Source organism: Aptenodytes forsteri, unplaced genomic scaffold, assembly GCF_000699145.1.
Source record: "Aptenodytes forsteri isolate BGI_AS27 unplaced genomic scaffold, ASM69914v1 Scaffold136, whole genome shotgun sequence".
NCBI classification, from domain to species: domain Eukaryota; kingdom Metazoa; phylum Chordata; class Aves; order Sphenisciformes; family Spheniscidae; genus Aptenodytes; species Aptenodytes forsteri.
In genome coordinates this window covers 990,058-1,012,283 of record NW_008796111.1, presented here as the reverse complement: position 1 = coordinate 1,012,283, position 22,226 = coordinate 990,058, and the positions used below count along the sequence as shown (strand labels likewise).

At 46.9% G+C, this 22,226-nt stretch overlaps 1 protein-coding gene across 1 annotated transcript in view; it reads left to right on the top strand.

The window, feature by feature from the left end:
- The window catches only part of DNM1 (dynamin 1), a 38,581-nt gene that overhangs the window by 6,142 nt on the left and 10,213 nt on the right, over positions 1-22,226 (top strand). The window contains 7 exon segments of the mRNA XM_009286999.1: positions 859-926; positions 1,998-2,136; positions 10,325-10,411; positions 10,625-10,695; positions 11,152-11,203; positions 12,428-12,439; positions 13,707-13,820. Of these exon segments, the coding sequence (XP_009285274.1) occupies positions 859-926; positions 1,998-2,136; positions 10,325-10,411; positions 10,625-10,695; positions 11,152-11,203; positions 12,428-12,439; positions 13,707-13,820 (543 nt within the window).

Here is a 22,226-nt window from a genome sequence, read left to right as displayed (position 1 = left end):
ATAGTAAATCAATGACTGAATGTCCTTGCAGATACGTTACGTCAAAGCTACTTTGAATTTCACATGGTACGAATGGTGCTGAAACTTGTACTTCCTTAATCCTGAGCACCAGACTAGACCTAAAGTTGCCCTAATGGATATGCAAGAAGCAGGAAAGAAGATATAGATATACCTGGGATTACTTCTGTCTGTCCCCTATCAATGGCCTAGAGGTGGGAACAGTGTAGAAACTGTTCTACTGTCATAATAGCTGAAGGGGACTTTTATTGAATAATTGTTTTCTTGGATGGCAAAGTACACTAACCTAGTCAGAAGTGGTACAGAAAAACCTTTTTTAATATCAGTTGGAACAGACTCGAGCCAAATTATTCCACTCCTGGCTTTTCTGCATTTTGTTTCTTTTTTGCATTTGAATAAGATGAGGCCTTTTTAGTGAAACACAAGAGCCTGCCTTGCATTGGATAATACATTTTTGTATGTGAACTGTAAATCTATTTGTGGTGTTCACTGAAAAAACAGCTGCCAAGACCTCATGCTAAATTTTGGGAGACAAAACTGTTTGAGGAAGCAATCTAGCACTTCAGTCCTATTGCTTTATCTCTAAGAAGCTCCTTGGGAGCTGCTGGGGCTTGGCATCTGTAAATGTAGGCCCTTAGCTATTCATATTTGTCCAGGATGTCTGCATTGGCAACAGAAGCTTTATGGCTGGACTCTGTATCCAACACTTGGGCCAATATCTCATCTGACACATGATAGTGCTGGCATGGGACCTCTTCTCTGTAAAGCATGCTGTTGCGTATCCTGGGGTTGCGCAAATAAGTGTCAGGCAGTTTCTGATAAAATTCTCTCTTGGTGCAGATGGAGTTTGATGAGAAGGAGCTGCGGCGGGAGATTAGCTATGCCATCAAGAACATCCATGGAATCAGGCACGTATCACTCACTAGGCAGACCATTGGCTGCATAGCCTTGTAAATACCTCTAGACCTTCCAAATGGAGTTGAAGACTTCAGAGGTACGGTAGGTCAGCCAAAGGGGAGGGATAATCTCCTTGGACCACCCCGGTGGCTTGAATCTGGGAGTAGGGACAATCATCCAAGTCAATTTGCTTTCTCTTCCCATGTGAGAGTCGCAGAAGCCTAAAAGGTAAACCTGCCTTGGTGACTAGACATTTTCTCCCTCCTTCTTGTGTCTTGACATAAGAAAGGATAGCAAGAGGGATGCAAGCCCATACTACTCCATCATTTAGTTAAAACTAAAACGTTGGTTTTCACTTTCTGTCTCTATACTAACCAACAGTTAGTCGTTCAAAACAGTTGTTGGTACTGAGCACCTCCTCCCCTAGAGATCTGAGGGAGCATTGGGGTGCTCATCACCAGGATCCCAGTGACCCCAGGATGTAGTTAGCAAACATGCTTGTGTTCCCCTTAGTGGAGGTTAGCTGTCAAAAAGCACAGCCCTGAGACCTTGAGTTGTGCTGCTCCTGGGAAGGTGAGCAGGGCCTGGTGCCTGTCAGAGCCCTTCCTGCACGCTGGGATGTGAACAAATACTGACCTGGATTTATTTTCATTCCTTTCTTTTGCTCAGTTGCTAGCTGAGCTTGATAAAGGGTATCAAATGTGTTAATGTCCTAATCATTAAGAAAATCTTTCAGAAAAGACCTCCCATCTGCTGCACAACTCTGAGGTCAAATGTGCTGCAGAGGGGTCAGCCCCTGCCACCCTTAGGCCTGGCAGCTGAGGTGAAATCATGGCCTGGCTGTGGCTGTCCAGCTGGGATCCACTTTGCCCTCAGCACCTCCTTCCTGGGAGGTGCCAGGTGACCCCCATTTTCCATGGACTCCAGTCAGGGCTTGTCCAGGGGACATGACACTCCCCAGCCCCATGTGTTGGGTTTCAGTGATGGCGGTGCCTGCTCCAAGATGTGTGTGTAATGCTGTGACATTCTCCTTGCCCCTTCTCCCCCTCCTGCCTTGTCTTGTCCCCACCCTGGGTGTTTAGAACCGGTCTCTTCACACCCGACATGGCCTTTGAGACCATTGTGAAAAAGCAGGTGAAGAAGATTAAAGAACCTTGCCTGAAATGCGTGGACATGGTCATTTCGGAGTTAATCAATACTGTTAGACAGTGCACCAAGAAGGTAACCAGAGGCAGCATGGAGCTGGCACTTTGCTCTGCTCGCTGGCTGCAGCGCAGCACTGTGACCTGGGCAGGGACTTGCCTGCAGCCACACTTGGTGTTTCTAACCACCTCCTCAGCATGACTAGACCTGAGCGGTACCAGCCTGGGGCGATCCAGCCAACAAGCCAAACAGGAGGGGAAGTGCAGTGGGACATGGGCCATGGCCCTGCTCCTTAAATGTTTTAGAGCTGAGGGGTGCTGGAGATGTCCCCACCACCCCTCTGTCTGTAGCATGACATGTGATTCCTTCTAAAACCAAGGGTATTTCTTATATGGCCACATATGACTTTAAATTTAGTTTCTGGTTTTATTTTCCAAGCCAGAAATTGGGATTTAAATTTTGTCCTGTCTGTTCTTGTAGAAGTGAGAGGGTTAATCCCAAACTAGCCTTTGGGTGCTGCTGGGTGGGCTCATGGGCTGAACTTCAGAGGCTGCAGCAGTTATAGCTGTGGGCTGTATCGCAGGGAAACGTTCCTGTGGTGTTTGGCTTGATTTCTGGCTGGCTTGGTCCATATCCTGTTCTGGAAGAGCAGCGCATGGCTGAGAAGAAGCAAGTTAGAAATGTCCATCCACCTCTGGGGTCCTCCTGCTCTCACTGAGAGAGAGGGCTTCAGGTTTTGCCCTTTGGGATCCATACCGGTATTTGTTGGGGCTGAGGGAGGGAACCTGCCTTGATTCTGCCCTTTGGCTATGGCAGCTTTTGTTTCTGAGGTTGGGGTTGAAAGGCAGGAAAGTAAGTAAAACTTGGGCCATTTCTCTCAGCCATGGCTTGCTGCTTCAGGCAGGGCTAGGTGCTGGTGAAAAGGCACCTCAGTTGGGATGGTGGTATGGGCACTGGAGACTGGAATAGCCACTGGCTATTCAGGTGCAGGTAAATGGCAGTGCAGGAGGTGTCTGGAGAGTTTGACACCCTGTCTGCAAGGGTGGGGAAAGGTGCCCAAGTGGTGATACTTTATATTGCTTGCAGAAATGCCTAGTCCTTAGGGCCAAGAACCTCTACAGAAGGGCTCAGGCATGCAGGCACATGCTTTGCCCCCCAGGACAGACTGGGAAAGCAAAGTGGATGCAGTGAGAGATTGCTCAGGTTTCTAGAGTGCTGGAGGAGCTTCCTTTTTCTGTCCTGCTGTCCTCTCTTGGGGTGTGTGACTGTGGGGAGCACCCAGAAAATTGCCATTAGAGCTTGGCGACAGGTAAGCACAGGCCCTCGGGCTGCCAAGTATCCAGAGTCGCCTGCTAACTGGATCAGAAGGGCCCTCCTTTCTCATGCCCTCTGAAGCTTCTCTTGGTTTGTTCTCCATCCATCAGTTGCTATTCAAACTCCTCCCACTTGTTCTCTCTCTTTGCATCCTTCCCTCCATTTCCCACCTCTTTCTTCATTGTTTCTTTTTGTTTCTGCTTTTACTGACAATTTCAGAATAGACCATCTGTTCTGACAGTGGCAGGTTCCTCAAGTGATCAGGTGGTGCATACAGCCAGGTGGGATATAAGAGAGGAGACCACAGGGATGGGGGGGAAACATCACAGATTCAGGATTAAAGCGTTCCATTTTAGCTTAGATCCCACTGCTAAGAATTTGATGGTTGACTTCAGTGCTAGTTGTTCTGTGTGTGCTTGAGTAGTCATGGTTACAATTTTGTATCTGAAAAAACAAAATGGTGATACCCAGGTACTGGAAGGGACTGGCTTTTTAAATATTTTTTGTGCGTGTGCAGGGCTCCCGAAGTCTGGTGGGGGAAACTGTGTATTTTGTTTAGCAGGGCAACTGGATTAGTAGGAAACTGCTGCTGAGTCAGAGGATGTGAACTTAACTCTGGAAATGCCCTTGCTTTGCTCAAAAAGGGCTTTGTTGGCACCTTGGGGGAGACCCTGTGATGAAGATGAATCCTGTAACATACTCTAACTCTTTGCTGCTTAAAAGGCAAACTAGTTGTAGGTCCTATAATGTGTTGAAGAATGTTTTTAATATTGGTATTGCTTGGGGTCTTGCAGGAGTTATCCACTGATGTGAAAGATGAGGTGAAATTATCTGACTTAAATGAAGTGGTGGTTATTTATAGCTAGCCCTGGATTGGTTGTCAGCAGTATGTACCCCAGGTCTGACTATTAACTGTATCTTTAGAAAGGCAGTATCCCCTTCCCATGATAAGGGGACATTGTCCCCTTGAAAGCACTTGTAAAGTGGTAATGCCCCATGCTAAAACAAGTAACTCAGACTGTGTAACAAAGAGCATCCTGGTAGAAGCTCTAAAGTGTTAAAGATGTGCTGAAAAACTTCTTGGAGTGCAGTAGTCTTGAATTGGATTAATCTTGGCCGTATTTTAGTAACTTTATTTTCTGTGGACTTTCTGTTCTTTCATAGTGGAGCCTCTGAGAATACAGGCCACTTAGGTAATATCAGTGGAAATGAATACTTCCTTATAAACCTCAACAAGCCTGTATTGGGTCTGATGCTACAGGTTAGCTGGGGCAGAACAGCTGCTTTGTATAGCTATGGATGCCCTGTAGCATGTTTGCATTTTCCTAAATACTGGATACATCTGTTCTTACTGAGGAAGTTAATGTTGCAGGGAAGGTGACACAGAGGAAATATGCTCCACAAGTGGAGCAGTTTGTCTGAATCCCTGAAACTGAGAGACATCAATTCAGTTCAGTTCTGCCAAAACAAGATGCAAGTGACAGACCTTTGCAAGTCTTAGCTTGGCTCCTGTTCAGGCTTCCTGCAGCTGGAATAAGGAAAACATGAAGAGGAGAACTGTGGTGGGAAGGAAAGGGGGGGAATGCCTGAGACAAAGGGAAATGAGACATGGTGAGCCTCTAGGAAGAGAGGCAGTGGCTCACTGTGGCAAGCAGCTTTGTCTTAAAATCCAAAGAAGCTTTCCTGCAGGAAGAGATCACTTGATCCCTGGGGGGTTCCATCCATTCATCTTGCTCTTGACAGCTCACCATTTCACTGGCCCAGCTGCTCCTACCTCATTCCCCTTTGCCACTTCCATTTGCCCGTAGACTCTCCTGATACTTGGCAGTGCACAGGCCCCATAGCAATGCTCACCTGGTTCAATAAACCAATGGAATGAACCAAAATCTCACTTCTCATTTTGCCTTGTGTTTTCTCTCTCTTCCCTTTTCTTTCCTTCTCTTTCCTCCTCCTTCCTGCTCTTTCTCTGCTTTGCTTTCTTCTTCCTCGTTGCTTCCTCCCACCCTGCCCCTGCCGTGCAGAACGGGTCTCTTCACGCCTGACCTCGCTTTTGAAGCCATAGTGAAAAAGCAGGTGCAGAAGTTGAAGGAGCCGAGTCTGAAGTGTGTGGATATGGTAGTGAGTGAGCTCACATCCACCATCAGAAAGTGTAGCGAAAAGGTAAAGAAACAAAAAAATGCAAAGAAAGGTCAATGCTCACCCCCTTCCCACACACTTCCATGCTGTTTCTCCACACACACTCCAGGAACTCCAGCAAACTTAGTGAGAGAAAATTGATATAAAGATACATCTAAGGGAGAGTAGCAACCTGCAGGTATAAGAGCAGTCTACAAGCAGGCCAAGAGAAGTGGGTGTCACTGATGGGCTCTTTAGCTGAGAAGTGAGCTGGGATCCAGTGGATTACTCTAGCATACCCTTTTCCTCTGTCTGGCTCAGTGGTATTCACCTCAGTGTGGATCAAACCCTTTGTGAGCCCTGTTTGCTGTGCCACTGCCTGTGCATTTGGAACTTCTTACTTGAGTTTTTTTTCTGGGACCCCCTTAAAAAAATCCAGATACCCTAGAAAAAGATAAAAAGCCAGAAAAAGACCTCGCATCCCCACGGCATGAGTGGTCTGCAGGTTTCATCTGTCTGCAGAGCTATGTTGAGCAGTAGTATATACAAAACAGCAGTCAATTAAAAGTTTGAGGTGCAAGATGTTCTGCAAGAGACATTCAGAGTCAACAGAAGATTACTGTCCCAAAAGGCTTGGGGAAAAGCTTTTCCAGGCATTATACCCTCTGCATCATTCTCCTGCTGATCTCTTGCTCCATGGACTATTCTCAGTGGGAGGTAGCGTGGATACTTTTCCTTGTATGCTGTGAGCCACAGGAGGTGAAGCCTTAGGCTAGCAGAGGGCAGCAGCAGGTGGAGAGGGAAACTGTCCTGAGTGACATGGAGGGTGTCAAATACTGCTTAGAGGCTGGGGCAGGGGTGGGTTTGTTTCCCAGGCAGGTTTCTTCCAGGAGGGGGCACCACATGCCTCCTTAAAAAGAAAAAGGCAGATGTGGCAATTAGTGTTAAACTTAGCAGTGAGGGGCCAGAAACGTGTCTGTGGCACAATAGAAGTATGTTCTGGAAACTGAGTTGGAAAGGGCTGTTTCATGGGTTATTTTAGGACTTGAAAATTACAATTCCCTTCTTCCAGGGTTACAGCCAGACTCACCAACTTATACACCTAAATTGGGAAGGAAGGGAAGATAAGAATTGATAGGAGTTCAGAATGAAGGCAAGAGCTGAGCTAATAAGGTCTGGCTGTACTTAAGAATACAGAGCTCACCTCTGCCTCTGTTAAGGAGACATCTCTGACATGCCCTGAACTCTGCCCAAGCTATTTCTTGCAGAGTCCTGCTGCTGCTGCCAGATTGTGGGGGCTGATGTGGTGAGGCAGAGTAACTCCTTTCCAGCCTGTTTCTCCTGTGGGTTTTCTATTTTGATGGGTTTGCTTACACTGTTTTCTGTATCTGGCTGGAGATGTCTGCTCTGGGTGGGGAGGGAGAAGGATCATGAAAACCTCAAGGGTGTTGAATTCCAGTTTCTCTATTGGACCATGTCATTAGAGTAGCTGGATACCCGCTTGCTCTGTGGATTTTAGTCCGTGATATGGTGGAGGACTCTGTGAGGATGTTCCAAGGTGATGCAACCAAGATGATACTGTAAGGAAGGTGATAGTAGCAGTGACATTGTAGGAGACTAATGGCTGTAATAAAAGCTGGAGAGGCCAGGGAGGCAGATGTTGGAGATGCAAAATAACTGCCTGAATGAAAATATGCAGCAATAGTACTGGAAAATAAAAGGAAGGCTTTAGTAATGCTTAAAGCATTTAGTAAATGCTTCTCACTACATGTAGTGAGAAGGTTAATCTTGCCTGTATCTCCCTCTGAAAGAGTAGAAGGTAACTGCCATAGACCACTTTAGGATAGCAGCCAGCCTGAGAAGGGTTCTGATGGCGTAAGGTAGTAACAGCACAGGGGCATTAGTTAATTTGCAATATCTATCTTGCATGTTATAGTCCTAACTGCTTGATGTGAACAAGAGCATGTGCTATTAGGGGAGGCATTTGGAAAAGGCTACTCTAGGACTGATGCTAATTGTAAGGTAATACCCAGCCTGCTGTGTTGTGGACTGATGCTGCCTTTCAGATGACAAAAACAAACCTTTAAACTTGCTAGAAGTCCTGTGAGGCTTCTGGAAAGGAAGATGGCTTGGGCTAACACCTCTTGAATTAGCTTAACAGTCCTGTAGCCTTGGTTTGTTGCTGTCCTGAACTATTGTGTGTTATTGTTTGCGTGCTGTCATAATTATTTTATTTCACCCCAGATGGTGAAGAGATCTTTGTATGTGCAGTTGATAAAGCTGCATAGTTGGAATAATACGAGACTGTTGATAAAGAGCACAGAAGGTGGCAAACCCATCTGTCTACAGAAGTACAGCTTTCCTGTATGAAAAGAGATTTGCAGTTGACTCTCTTGACTATTAGAAAAAGTTGAGGGCTGAAGAGAAGGTAGCCATTAACAGCTGTTCTCTGACTGGCCTGATTCTGAGCTTCTTCTAGTTGGTTAAATGGAGAGTAGCTCCAAAATCAACAGAAAGCTGGTATAAGCATGTAAGCCCTTACATTTAAGAGGATAATGTTCTAGCTAGTGTGCCAGGCTGCACTGCAGCATCTCACAAGTGCAGGAAGGTCTTGCAAGTCAGCAATCCTTCAGCTAAAGGTTGATCTTTGGTGTGCTGGCAAGGACTCCTGGAATCTGCAAAGAGGGGAACTAGGGAACATTGGGACAAATTGGTTTTCAAAGAGGGCTGTAAGCTTGTATTTTGATTAAACAGGCAAATGCAGCTAAAACAGGATTGAAAACCCACTTGAGCTGGGACGTGATCCCAGGCTGACAGACTTAACCCCTTGAAGGGTCGCCTGCTCTCCTGTCCTTCAGAGTCATGGCATTTCTGGGTGCTGTTTGTACTGCTGGTGATAACTCCTTGCCCCTCTATGCCTTATTGCATGTTCCCTGGTGGTGTGACATTCTGTGGCTTGTCTGTGTCCCCTTTCCTTGCCCACCCTTGCTTTTCCTGTGCATGCTTGGGGTTGGAAGCTTCTGCATGGGGACTGATGCTGTCAATTTATTTTTGCACATGAATGTTGCTGGATGACCTGGGTTCTGAATAAACCACAACTTGTTTTGTACTTTGTGTGCATTTGTCCTGGTTGGGAATGGGGTGGTGGTGGTAGGTTTGATGTGTTTTTTTTTGTTTACTGGGTTTTTTAATTTGAAGCAAAGAAGCTCAGACTTGCTTAGAGGTTTTCCAACTTCCTGTTTTTCTGTTTGACACAACTTGCCCATCTATCCTTTGCCAACCCCCCAAAGGAAACAGGAAGCTTTGCCTGTGTGTCTCTGAAGCAACCAGCTGCCAGAACCATAAAGAACATGGAGAACACCCAGTTTGTGCTTTCAAGACAAGGTGGTGGTGGTGAACACTAATTCCACTTGTTTTTCCCTGCCTCTGTAGGATCATTAGTGTTCAAAACAAACCACATTTGAAAATAGTCAGTGTCAAAGCTAGTCCTCAATTTCAGTTCCAGGCTATTGCAACTTGCTTGACTGCAAGGGTGCTGAAAGGGTTTGAGACTATTTGTAGTCAGATGTTAGGAATATTGTTGCTGGCTAGTGTGGGATCTGGCTTCCAGTGGTGATGCGTCCAGTTCCTTCTAGCATGTTATAATTGCTTATGTATACAGAACAAAAGGCCAAACCAGTTTAAGAAGTTCTCGTGTAAATTGGAGGAACAAAACAAATGCAGTGCAGATCATAGGCAAATGAGATTTCTGTTTTTATACACGCCCTTGAGGGGATGTAAGAGACTGATACTAGGAAATGCTGTTTGACATTATAGTTAAATTGGAGGTAATAAAAAAAAAAGGGGGGGGGGGATTATTTCACAGGGGGTAGGTGAAGTGGGGAAGAAAGGGCTAGATCCTGGGTCTGGAGGATTAATTTCATTTGACTGTGCTGGGCCTGACCTGAGAAACATACAGTTACTGCTATTGAAATCACTAGAGGTTTACGAATCTAGGCAAGTAGGTAGGTGCTGTGTGAAACCCAGAGGGCTTTAAGGGTGCTCATTTTGGAAGGGTTTCTCATGTATGATCTCTGTAGATGTTCTTTTGAACCAGAGCTAGTAAAGTCCTACTTCTCTGTCTGGGCAGGAGAGGATTCCCTCCTCAGTAACGTGGCAAAAAGTGTGGTGTAGGTGCAATGTGAATAATAGACCTCAACTATGTAATCCTACCCCAGTACAGGTGGAGGGCAGGTAGAAGCAGCTGGATGCCCAGAGTACAGTGTTTCTTGAAGACATGTCCCCTTGAGTTGGTCAGATCCTCTGTCTGTTTGCAGATGTTGATGGAGAGGGCCAGATGCTTTCACTCAGTGCCTCAGCAAATGGGGATTGAAATCCACTTCACTTCCCAGGGAGACTTCCCATAGGATTTAGCAGGTAGTTGCAACAGGCCATTCACCTACTTAGCCTACTACAATGAGATGCTGAACATCTAGAGAAATTGCTCGCTTTAATGGGAAAACACCCAATAAGCAATAGTAGTGTGTTTATATCTGGGGTTTGTCAAGAACCTCATGCCAGGAAGAATGTGGTGGGTTTGGAGCAGGTCTCTGGTGAGGCAGAAGGGTTGCTGCAAGAGTGAAAAGGACTTTTCTCTGAAGCCCAAAGCAAGAGGGAATGACCTTTGCCCCCAGCAGACCTCCAGGAACTTGGAAAAATCTGTTTGCAAGTCCAGCTTTCTAGGACTTCCCTTGAAAATACTGATTGCAGGGTGTATGTGTGCATGCATACATGTGGGGGGCTGCTCCCCCCTTTATACCTCTCTTTCCCATGCGCACGTGTTTTCTCTCTCTTGCAGCTCAGCCAGTACCCTCATCTGCGTGAGGAGATGGAGAGGATTGTTACTACTCACATCCGTGAGAGAGAAGGCAGGACCAAAGATCAGGTAGGGGATCAGGAGTGTGTGTAAGAGGGGAGATTGGGTGGGGTGGGGGACACCTTTGAAGGGACAGTCTAGGCTAGAGTGGCCTGAGCCAAGGGGTGTCTGGCTGCAGAGGGCTGATCAGATGAACAATGTGCAGGGCTTTGTCTGCCCCTGACTATTAGCAGTGTCAGTCACTAACGTCTGTCTTACTCTGTCTGTGCCTCTGTTTGGCAGGTCATGCTTCTAATAGACATCGAGCTGGCTTACATGAACACAAACCATGAGGATTTCATTGGCTTTGCCAAGTAAGCACCCACATCCTATTGCCTCCTCTTCTCTGCATGTGTTTCCTGTGGCTCTGTCCTATAGCTGCTCCCGTAAATGGGTTGCAAAGGCCCTGGTGCAGATGCTGTGGTCCCAAAGTATGGTTCAGCTCTCATATCGCTTGTTTTTCAGTGGCTCTGTATTGCAAGTCTGGGAAGGAGAATAGGGATGTGTAGAAGGGGGAGTTAAAGTATTAGGGTTGTATCAGGGGGGAAAAAAGCAGAAGCAATGGAGGGTTAGTGACCCAAGTGTGGTTCAGGTGGGAGTGAGAAGATGAGTAGACCAGGCTGAGAGAGCAGATGGAAATAGACTGGGTTATCAAGCCTTGGAAGCCAGTGGTGAGGGGCGTGAACTCACTACAGCAGCTATCTGATGGGAGCAGGATTCAGGTGATGAAGAGCCTGAGGGGTTTTGAATGTCTCTGCTGTTGTTTGCAGTGCTCAGCAGAGGAGCAGCCAGATGAGCAAGAAGAAGGCAGCTGGCAACCAGGTAGGCCAAGTTCCATCTCCTTCACTGCTGCAAGAAGGACATGTTTGCTACCTGGAAGCTACCAGGTGGACAAGTGCTGGGCTGGATGCAGCAGTGCTCTAAGTTTTTTTTTTTTTGGTGTGTTTAAGTCATCAAACTCTTCTTTTCACCTGGAGGATAGTGTTTTAGGCTCACTGCAGTCAGGAAGAACTGAGCATGTAGCAGCAATGGAGGGAAAGTGTTGTAGAGCAAAACGGATGCTTGATAATCAAGATCTGGTCTTGCTTTTCTGGTAGAAATCCCTATTAATGTTGTGTAAATCCCTGTTTGTTCAGCCCCTTCACTAGCTATGCTACCTCTTCTGCTGAGGTATGGGGTACAGAACAGTAAGTCTGAACTGTTACAGTACAGAATTGTGTCTTCTAGTTGTCTTTCCCATTGGTGATATCTGCTTTCTGGAAAGGGATTTCAAGAGTTCATGAACTCTATTCTGGAAAACTTCACTAGAAATACTTAAACCTCTGTACAGGGAGACAAAGGGTGGTTATAGCCATGGTTGCACTAGTATGTGTGACAGCGCACCTATGGGATAAGACAGCAGTGGAGGGGAGAAGTTCCCTTATTCCTTTAGGAACTGTAAGGAATGTACATACAATTAAAAGGGGCTAATAACACCTTCTCCCAGATTTGCTGGGGACAAGGAAAGGCTATCTAGGCTAGAAGATCTTGTAGAAACAGAACCTTACAAGCAGCTTCATAGAGAATGGAAGCAAATGCTTTTGCTTAGTCTTCTTAAAGACATTCACTCCTGACATCCATCCTCTTTATAACATGTTTGACCACCTTTCCCTGCACATAAACATGCAGACTGTTTCAGTACTGTTGGCAGGCAGGTAGGTCAGCAGGTTGGGCTGGCTAGCCATCCATTTCATTGGATCTCAGAGCAGCTGTAGGGAACCCCATCCTCTGCAGTATACCTTACAGAAGAGCTGAGTGTGAAAGAGTGCAAAGGGCGAACTCTGGATCTACCTGTAAAGCGCTTTGGCTTTCCTTTTAGCAGACTTTATTTTGGGATGGGGGTTGCTTTTGTTAACACCTGGGGTAAAAGATTTGGTACCAGCTTCCAATTTATTTTATTTTTGAGCCTCTCTTCTCCTGCTCCAGCTTTCCTAGTAACAATCTCTCCTCTCTTTGCTCCTCTCCTGCTCTCTGCTCTGCTGCTGTTGCTATGGTTCCCCTTTGCAGGATGAGATCCTGGTGAGTAGAAGGCCACTCAGCAGGGTGTGCTAATGAACATTAATGTTGCATCTGGGAAGGCAAGAACAGTGTATAGGCAAATTATTCCCTCTGCTGCTGAATGGGGAGAGGAGGGCAGCTGGCACTAGACACAGGTGAAGCAGAAATGAGGTGAAAAGGTGGTAGGTTGAAGAAAAATTCAGAACTGCTGGTACATCTTGTGAGTGGGTGGAGATAAAAAGCAGTAATCCAAGGAAGTGTGGTTCTGTTTCACTGCCCCCTCCTGTCCACAGAGAGAACAGGACTATCTCGAGCTTAATAGTAGGCATGAAATGAAGATCCAATGCTCCTATGTTTACCTTTATAGGGTAAACTGTCAGTTAAAGGGATTGTGTACCTCTGTGGTAGCCTGCTCACACAGTGCAACTTGATAATGTGCAGTGCAGTCGCATGGTTTTTCAATGCCAGGTTGTTTTCAGCAAGCACATCCATACAACAAGGTACATACACATAATGCATACAGATGTTTTTGGGTGTTGACAGTGCAATAATATGTATAAAAGCTAATGCATTTAAGCTGACGCATACTTGCATTTGATTACCGCATGTGTGAGGCTCTAAACCAGCACTTGGTGAATTGGAGTTCCCTAGAGACTAAGTTTAGTCTGTAAAGAAGTCAGGCTATTAAAGGAACTTGTTTTGCCCTTAATTAATATGACTACTCAAATAACTAGGTATGCTGAAGTCCAGGGTACTAATTCCAGATGCACCATTTTGTTCTGTTACACTTAGTGTCTCCTTTTTACTGAACTCAATTCTTTCTGGGTTGCTTGCCTGTCTCCTCTTCTTGAACTGGTTCCCCCCACCCCTGAGTTGGGTGAAGCACTCCACACATGCAGTGTGCCGAAAGGTGTGCTGGTGTCCTGGTTTTCTCTAGGTGTGGCCTTTTCTGGGTGTGTTGCTGTGATCTGGTGCTTGTAGGTTGAGCCGGTGTCCGAGGCACTCTTGATGCAGTTCTTCCTGCATCTCTTTCCCCTCGGCAGAGGGTATAATGCACAGCACTGCCAGGTTCCTTCCTGCGTCCTTTTTATACTATTCCTGGCCCTTTCAAGGCAAAGACCTTCACTGGCCAGTTGAGTGGGGGGGCTCCTCTGGCAGCAGCAGAGAGCACAGTGTTCCTTGTCTTTCCATACTACTCTGTGTGTAGGGATACCCTCTGATCTTCCTCTGTCGCCTAAGGCCAGGCTTTTAGGGCCCTTGTTAATGCTCACTGCTTCCACCCCCTTAGGTCATCCGAAAGGGCTGGCTCACAATCAACAACATTGGGATCATGAAGGGTGGCTCCAAGGAGTATTGGTTTGTCCTGACAGCGGAGAACCTCTCCTGGTACAAGGATGATGAGGTGAGTAGCTCAACTCTGTGACTTGAGTCTCAGGCATCTGATGAGGATAAGGCTTTCAGTTCACTGGGTGTTACAGATGTACCTTCTGAGTACTGTCTGCAGCTTGTGATGCGAGCTGAAACCATCTTTGGGCTGGGTTCCCTGTAGTCTCAGCACTGCTGAGCATTTCTGAATTGATGTGGATGTGGCTTTTTTGACGCACAAGGAGTAACATCTGTGCTTGAAGCTCTGGCTCAGCAGAAAGCTGTTAGACACTTGGAGTGAATTTGACCTTTGTCTTGCTGTGGCAGCTGTGATCAAGGGTGTGATGGGTTAGTTCCAAGACTTGGACTTTTTGGTATTTGTGGGGCAGCTGTGATGAGTTTCCTGAGGGAGTATGGCAGAGGTTTTCATGCATTTCTCCTGGTCACAGGAAGAAAGCTCTCTCCTTTCTGAGCATAGCAACAGGAGCTGTGGAGTTGAAGCTGCGACTCAGATGCTGGCTCCTTCTGACTTTGGATAAATTACTTAACCTCTCCAGGATTCAGTTGTTAAATCTGCAAAGCAGGAATGTCTCTTAATTTTTCTATATTGAACATGCAAGTTAAATCTTATTTGTAAAATTGTTTGAATTGTGAATGGTTAGAGTACTGCTGATCAAAAGTACAGTAATGTGTGGAATATCACTGACAGGAACATGGACCTACTCTGTAGAGTTGCTTGAAAATCTTGAATATTCTTGAATCTGTAGAGTTGCTTGAAAATCTTGAATATTAGGAATTCTGGCATTGTGCTGTGGTGTCTTTCTGCTTCAGTGGGAAATGATGTAAGCAGACAGAATTGTCCCAGCTGACACTATCATTGTCAACAGTGTGTTGCTTCCTGTGCAAGACAAAGGTAGATAATTGTCTTTTCTGATTACTTTGAAAAGAGAAAGAATAGCTGGATGGTTTTGGTAAGGACATGATCGAAAGGGTTAGCCCCACTCAGTGTGCTGATGAAAAATGCCTGGTACGATGTAGTCATGCATTCTGAGTTGATCAGGGTTTCTGATTGCAAATAAACTGCTCTGCCCCTCACTGTGGTTTGTGTCCCTCAAGTGTTCTGAGGCACACAGTAGTGTGCCTGGGAGCTACAGCTAGGCCTGGCTTCTTGTCTAGTTTGTATCAGTGGGCCTGTTTCATTCTTGGCAGGTGGAAATGATGACAAATAGAGTGATGAATCAGTCTCTAAATACCGCTTTCTGCATGGAGACTGCTGCAGTGCTGTGATGGATGAGCAGGCAGCAATTTCCTAATTAAAGAACCAGGCATTGGAATGTCTTTTGCTAAATCAGTGTCTCTGCTATAAGACCCCTGACCTTTATATTCAGAGTTGCTTGGGGAGGCTTCACTTTCCTCTAGGTTGCATATGCAGGTTGAGTGGTGATAAACATCAAGTATTTTAATCAAAGCCAGCTGCTACATCTGTATTAGAGATAATCAGAACTCCCTGTTCTTCCCTGGGGAGTGGGAGGGAGGGCTGCAGTGGGGATATGTAAACTGTTGATAGATTCCAGTTGCCTGGGATGGGGATTGGACCTCCCTTCCCTCCTGAGGGAGTGCAGCCTTGGGGGTCAATAGCAAGCACCATTTCCCTTCTGCATAGCAAGATGTAGAGCTGCCTAATGAAAGCTGTTCCCTGCCAGCCTCGGTCCCTCAAACACAGGAGATCCAGTGCTGATGAGGTCTGAGCAGCCTCTAAGAAAGGAGCTTTTTGTCTTCAACTGAGTGGGAGCAGGGGGGAAAGGGAAGCGTATTTTTACTTGTTTCCTCCCCAAGTTCAACTCCTTGATCACTGGCTGTTGTGAGGTGGAAAAGCAGCAACTTCCACCTGGACTCCATAGTTGAGTCAGGCTAAAAGTTGATGCATTTGAGGGGCAGCTTGGAGAGCCTTGAGCATGGGGATTCCCATCCCAAACCTCAGTCCTGCCTGGAGCTGGCTCCATCCCAAAGAGCTGTCTGCAGTGCATGGTCTTCTGTCAGACTGTTATCTCTGCATGTCTGTCCCAGAGCTCTCCTTCTCCACCAAATCAGGATGACTCGTGTCCTCTACAGACCCTGAAGTGTTCTCATGTGTTTTTAAAGGCTGTACACCATGATCTTTCTTCACTGAAGCTCTGAGAAGGAAGGGGGAGGCTTTGTCTGCCCCACCCTGCACTTCTGTGGGCTCTCTTGTCCCAGCCTCCCTGTGCTCTGGCAGCTGTCCAGAGGGAACGAGGAGGGAGCTGAATCTGTCTTGTGCAGATGGAAATACTGGTGGTGGAGCTGTGGGTGATGATGGGGGAAGGAGCAGGGTGAGAAGCTGTGCAGTGGGGTCAGGGTGAAGACTAGGCTAGCACCTCTGGAGCTGGGGGAAGTGGGGGCACAGCTTCTCCCTGCCCTGCCTTGCAAGTCAGGACCCAGAGTCTGCAGAATGAAGACATCTGGACCCCATTAGTGAAATACCAGTCTTTCTGCAATGCTGGCTTGTTTTTCCTCTGCCTCTGAAGAAAGGAACTGAAACTTAAAATGTCTTAAAGGGCCCAGCATTACATGTTAGCAGGGATATATGGCTGTTGGTGCTCTGGAGGGGCCTGAAGGAGTGTGCTGGGGAACGGGAGGGGAAGGAAAGAGCAGGCCAGGCAGGGGTGGGAAGTTGGCTCCCCACTCTGCCTTGCTGCCAAGAGCATGTGTGTGTGCTCCTGGGCTCTCTGTTTTTCTTCCTGTCTCCTTTCAATGAGTCAAACACTGACCCCATGGAGAGCGGCCCCACAGAAAGCTGGCCTCCCAAGACCTGGAGACTCTTCTGAGGTACCTGCACCTCCTGAACCCTGTGGGATTATGCTGCAGGCCAGCAGATGGGGGGAGAGGTGGGGAGGAGCCTACACTGGCTGCTGGCAATATAGAGTGAGATTTCCTTGCTCAGAGAGGCCACAGTCTCCCCAGGGCTGGAGCAGCAGCACAGTACACTGTCTTAACTGCTCAGCGAGCACCATAGTGGACACGATACAAGAACTTGATTTGAATAGTCCTTCTGCCTGAATCCCTTCTGAAATGCACAGTGCCCACTTCTCTGCAGGGCATTCCCTCCTGCTGGAAAAGAGGGTCTGTGAGCTGGGCTAGAGCTGCTAGTGATGGGGACCTTGTAGGCAAGATGCAATGAGCACTGTGCTCAGTGGTTCCTATTAGTAAAGCTTACTGCCTGCTGGAGGGGACCCCTGTGCTCTCTGCTCTGCAAGGGTGACTGTTTCTGCTGGGGTACCTGTGACTGTGTACTAGAGTGTTTGCACAGCTGGGTGGATGGATATATCTGCTGTTTCCTTTGGAAATTTGTGTGAGTGTACAATACAGATGGGACCTTCTGTCCTTACTCAGGTAAATCGTATACTAGAAATTTTGGGCTTGTAAGAACAGGTGACTACATAAGAAGAATATGGCCTTATTTGCTCGTGTGAAAGTATTTGTGTTGCATGCAGTGTCAGTGCATTTGATTTCTGTGTGTACAAGAGGGGTGGGCACACAGTTTTAGGTACTTTCAGGTGTGTCAGGGAGTGCTTCATATTTTTTATGCATCATGTTGATTCCTGCTGCATCAGTTGTGCTTGAGCTTTTTCTGTCTTCATGCCTTCTCTCTTGCTCGAAGTACAAAGGTACTCTCTGCTGTCCTGGGGAAGACTTGACCTTATTGACAGTCATTAGATAGCTGCTTATTCTGTACCTGTCAATGTCTTGTACCCAATTCTAGTTTAAAAATAAATACATTGATTGTTCCCCCACTACACACATGCACTCCCCCCTCTTCTCCCCCGTCCTACCTCCCCCAAGAGTCTGTGTCCTTGAGGAGAACAGCTCAGCTGGTAGAAATCTTTTGTCTTTGCTCTGATGCCCACGAGTCATCAGAAACTTGCTGTGACAGGTCTGGCTGCAGCCAGGTTTTTGTACCAGCTTGTCTTTAGACCGTAGGAGCAAGTCTGCTCTGAGGTTCTTCCTCTCCTGCTTTCACACTGCTCTCAGGTGCTCTCTGGAACATGTTCCTTCTCTTTACATCCTCTGTGGAGCTCTTTCATTCATTCACTCATCTTTTTTCACAAATACATGTTTTCTCATGGATAATATCTTACTCAGTCTTAATCAGTCCTCACTTATGCTTTCACTCACTGTTTCTCTTCTTTCTTTTCCAGACAAACATCAAAGCAAACACAACTTCCAGAGTACCCAAACCTCCAACTTTCGATTCTTTGTGGATTTTTCTTTATTAATGACCAGCATTCTTTATGATGTGAAATCCCCTTTCTCCAGTCACCTTTCTCTACTTGATCCTGCCTTCTCAGGTAGCAAAGCACAGTGCAGTTGTAACTCTGCCAGGCCCGTGTGTCTATCTCTCTGCATTTTATGGCAAAGTTTAGCATGTGAAACACAAGCCATCCTGAACACAGCTACCCCTGGGACAAGTGCATGAAACTGGAAGAAACGATGTCTAAGAAGGGGATGAGAGAGATGGAGGAGGAATAAGAGGGTTGTGAGTAAGCTGGTGAACAGGCAGGTAAAAGTGATCATGAAGCATGGCTCCAAAGGGTTATATCCTCCCAGGCTGAAGAATGAGTGAACTTTGCATGCAGCTATCCCCACAGCCCACCCTCTTCAAGCATGTCCCTCTGCCGTGCAGGTGTTGCCGTCCCCGTGCAGCACTGGCAGTGTGGTGTATCCCAGCACAGCCTAACCAATGTGCAGACTACTGTACAATCTCGTAGTCCTGAACAGGTAGTCTGAACACTGGGCAGACGGAGTGGAGCCTCTGCGATCTGCTCTCCGGCTATCAGCAGCTCATTAGTCCTTTCCCCTCCCTGCTTTAGGGATGGGGTTTTAGGGGCAGAGATGGGGTGAAAGAAAGTCCCAAGTCCTGATTGAAGAAACATCCTCCTCTGGCAGCTGGGTAGAAGGAATGTTGCTCTCTGCATGTTTCCAGTTTGGAGCAAACTTCCAAGCTCCTTCCTCTTCCAGTGCTGGTGTCAGGCTGGTACCTGGTTTCCACCTGCGATATGCTGCACCTTTTTAGAAAGAGAGGGGGGAAAAAAAAAATAGGTTACTGCTGTTTGGGGAGGAAGTGCTGTGAAGCTTTGGCTGTCACCCAGGTGTGCAGAACTTGTTGCTTCATTCAACTCCTTTTCTTCCCCGTGAAGCTGTGTGGGAGAATTTCCAGGCCCCATGCACCCTCATCTCCTTCTGCCCAATTCTGTCCTGTAGATCAGCCCTTTGCCTGGGGTCCGGAGCAAAGCTCAAACAGGACCAGCCTTTGCTTCCAAGTCCTCAAAAGAGTCTTTTGACCCACCTTGGCCAGTTGCCTTTAAAGCTCACCTCTGGCTACTGCAGGAGTAATCTACATCCCCTCTTTTTCTCCCCCCACTGTGTCTGGCATTGCTGAGCCTCCCTCCCTCTTCTGGTTTTTGCTCCCTCCCTTCTTGCTTTCCTTCTGTCCTTCTGCCTCAATTGACGTGGCAGTGGAAAGCTAACTAGACTCGAGGGAGGAGCTTGCTGGCTGCTGGGAAGGCCGGAGGTTGGCAGGAAGTGAGCCGGCTGACGGATGGGGTTGCGCGGGGGAAAGGAAGGTTCCCTACCCCGCATGGAAACTTGAGGAATGCTGTCGCTTTTACATGTGGCGCTTGGCTCCCATGTAACTATTCCAGATGTTAGCCCTAGCCAGTGCGGTTTGCTCCCTCTCTCTCTGGTGCTGCAGGGATAAAGAGGGCTTTATGTATGCTGCATGTCTCCCTTCCAGGATCCCCTTCTCTTGTGTGCATGCTGGTGGATGGTTAAGATTTGTGGCCAAAAATATGAACACCCGGAACTCCCACTTTGGCTCTAACCATGCACTGAGGAAGGGTAACCAACCCTCTCCTTTTCCCAGAGGTGTGCAACACTTTGCATGTGTGTTGCGCTTTGCCTCATCAAGGCAAGTCAAATACTCGGGGACGATTCATCCCTGTCCTGGCACTGGGACAGGTGTAGGAAGAAATGCGTGCTTGTCCTTCGCAAAGGCTGGTGAGCATTGCTGTGACCTTAGAGAGGTCACGACAGTGGAGTTTTGGGCACTGTAGCCTCTCTTAAGCTACTCAGTTTCTGCTTGTGCTTTCTCATACATCCTCTGATGGCTTCCTAGGGTGGCACTTAGCTACATGTTTGAATCTGCACATTATTTCAGCTGATGTAAAAATCTTTGCTTTTGCGCAGGTGAGTTGATTACCATTGCTGTGCTTACGAAGCCAACAGTAATGGTTGTGATTAATCATGAGTTCAGGCCTAGTGTCTACAGAGCTTTTGAACTAAATCAGCTTAAAATCTTAGGATGTGTTAAGTTAAACCAATGCAGCTTTCTGATGTAAACAAGCCATTACAGCTGCTTTGCAGCTTGGAGCAGTGATTGCAGTGTCCAGTAAATCATGCTCTGAGGGTAGGAGTTAAGTGATACAGGTGGGCTGTGTTTTGGAAAGATGGTCTTTAGATGCATGTATGTTGTGGGATGACCAGGGCTTCCTGGAAGAATCACAGCTCGGAAATTCAGCTCTTCTAATGTGCATTTTATTTGCAAAGATAAGAAGCAGAAAGCCGTTGGTAACGTCTTGCTTAGGGGATGGGGGGGTGGTTCAACTTAAAATGCTCAGCTAACTTGCTTTCAAATACTCCAGACTGTTTTTCAGAGACTTCTTCCTAATAATCTTGTAGTGTGCATGTATTCATGCAGTGTGTTTATTATCAATTATTATGTTAATGTTTTTCCATTTGAGTAGAGTTTTATTACAGGAGTTCCCAAAATGCTATGCATGTGTTTAACACAAACAATTTGACTGAAACTCCAGTCATCTCTGGGGCAGGTTTGTTTACCCATAGTGCTCTGTCTTACAAGAAGGAAAGGAGATTAAGAGGTTTAAGCAAGATGAATTTCTCCCAATTTCACATGGCCAGCAATTAAAACAATGGCCCTGCTCTTTCTTCCATATCCACAGACCCTTGTCTCTGTGCAAAAGGATGTGTTTGTCATAACAGCTACAGGGAAGCCTTTAATTAGTTTATTTGTGCTGCAAATGCAAACTGAGACCTAATAATTCTGCCAATTACTTTCTTGTACTGTGAGTGCCAATTTCCAACCTTAGGGGAGCCCACACATGCATCTGTCAGCTTCATTTCACATGTATCCAAGAGTAGGAAAATTTAACTTGCTGTTGAGGCAGTCCAGTTGAATGGAGGAAATACTTTGAGTCAGGCTGGCTTGCTGCCAGGTTATTACCTACAGGATAGCAACAAATAATTCAGATGATAGTGCAAACCACCGTCTCTGGCTAAAACCAATCTCTAGAATTTAGCCACAGTAGAGGTGTGTAGCTACAATAAGGACATAGCAACATAAGGCTGCAACTGCAGCATCCCTTTTTTCCTGCAGCTGTTGTGCTTCACACCCCACAATTGGAATGCTAATGGATCCTGGTCTCCTTCCTGGCCATGTGTATTTTCTTTCTTTGGTAGATGCAAAGTACAGAGCCATATGGCTGTATCTGCACTATGTTGGGGGTGGGGGAATAATCCTCTGGCACTTACCCTGCCTGTGCTAGTAGCTTGCAGTCATCTCTTTGTGCAGTTCTCCATGCATGCAGTGTGACTCCTATTGGGAGCAGCAGCCCTGGTTAGGGGTAGCCCTGTGCCTACGACATTCCCTAGCCAACACTGAGCATCCGTGTTCTGTTTTGTACAGCCAGTCTGAGTGCTTCTGCCACTTCACTACCTCTCCTTGGCCTCATGGCTCTACAGATTAACTTGCAGCCAGTGTGCACATTTTACATAACATACTCTGCTGCTGAGAGAGAGTTTTGCCTGATTTTTTTTTTTTTCCCTTCGTATAGACAAGGGGAGATATCTTACGAGCTACATAAGCTTCTTGGGATCAGACTGAGGGCTTTGAATATAGTATTTCACAAACTACTTTCCCATTTCGATGTGTGCTGGCTCTTCCTTCTCTTCGCGCCCCCCCCGGGTCTGGAAAGCTAGAGAGCGAAGCCCTTTTCCCCTCTTGGCCAGGATGCTATTCAGCCATAGCACATACTGCCAGATTGCTAACATATGGGCAGAGGGCTCAGCCAAAGTTTTGAGAGGCTCAGCCCTTGGCAGCGAGTTCCACACTTTCCTGTCCCTACATTCAGGAAATGAAGTCAGAGTGTTGATATAAAACAGGCTGGGTTGAAAACTGAGAAGCTGGAAAGACTGAAGTGGGGGACTGGGAGGGGGAGGTGTGGGGAGATGGAGAGCGGCAGGGCCTCGTTGCAGTGTGCATTGCCCTGCAGTATGTGTGGGTTGGGGGTTTCTTGCCTTGTGCCAGTGTCCTCCATTTGATTGCTCTTGCTACCTCAGAGTCAGAGGA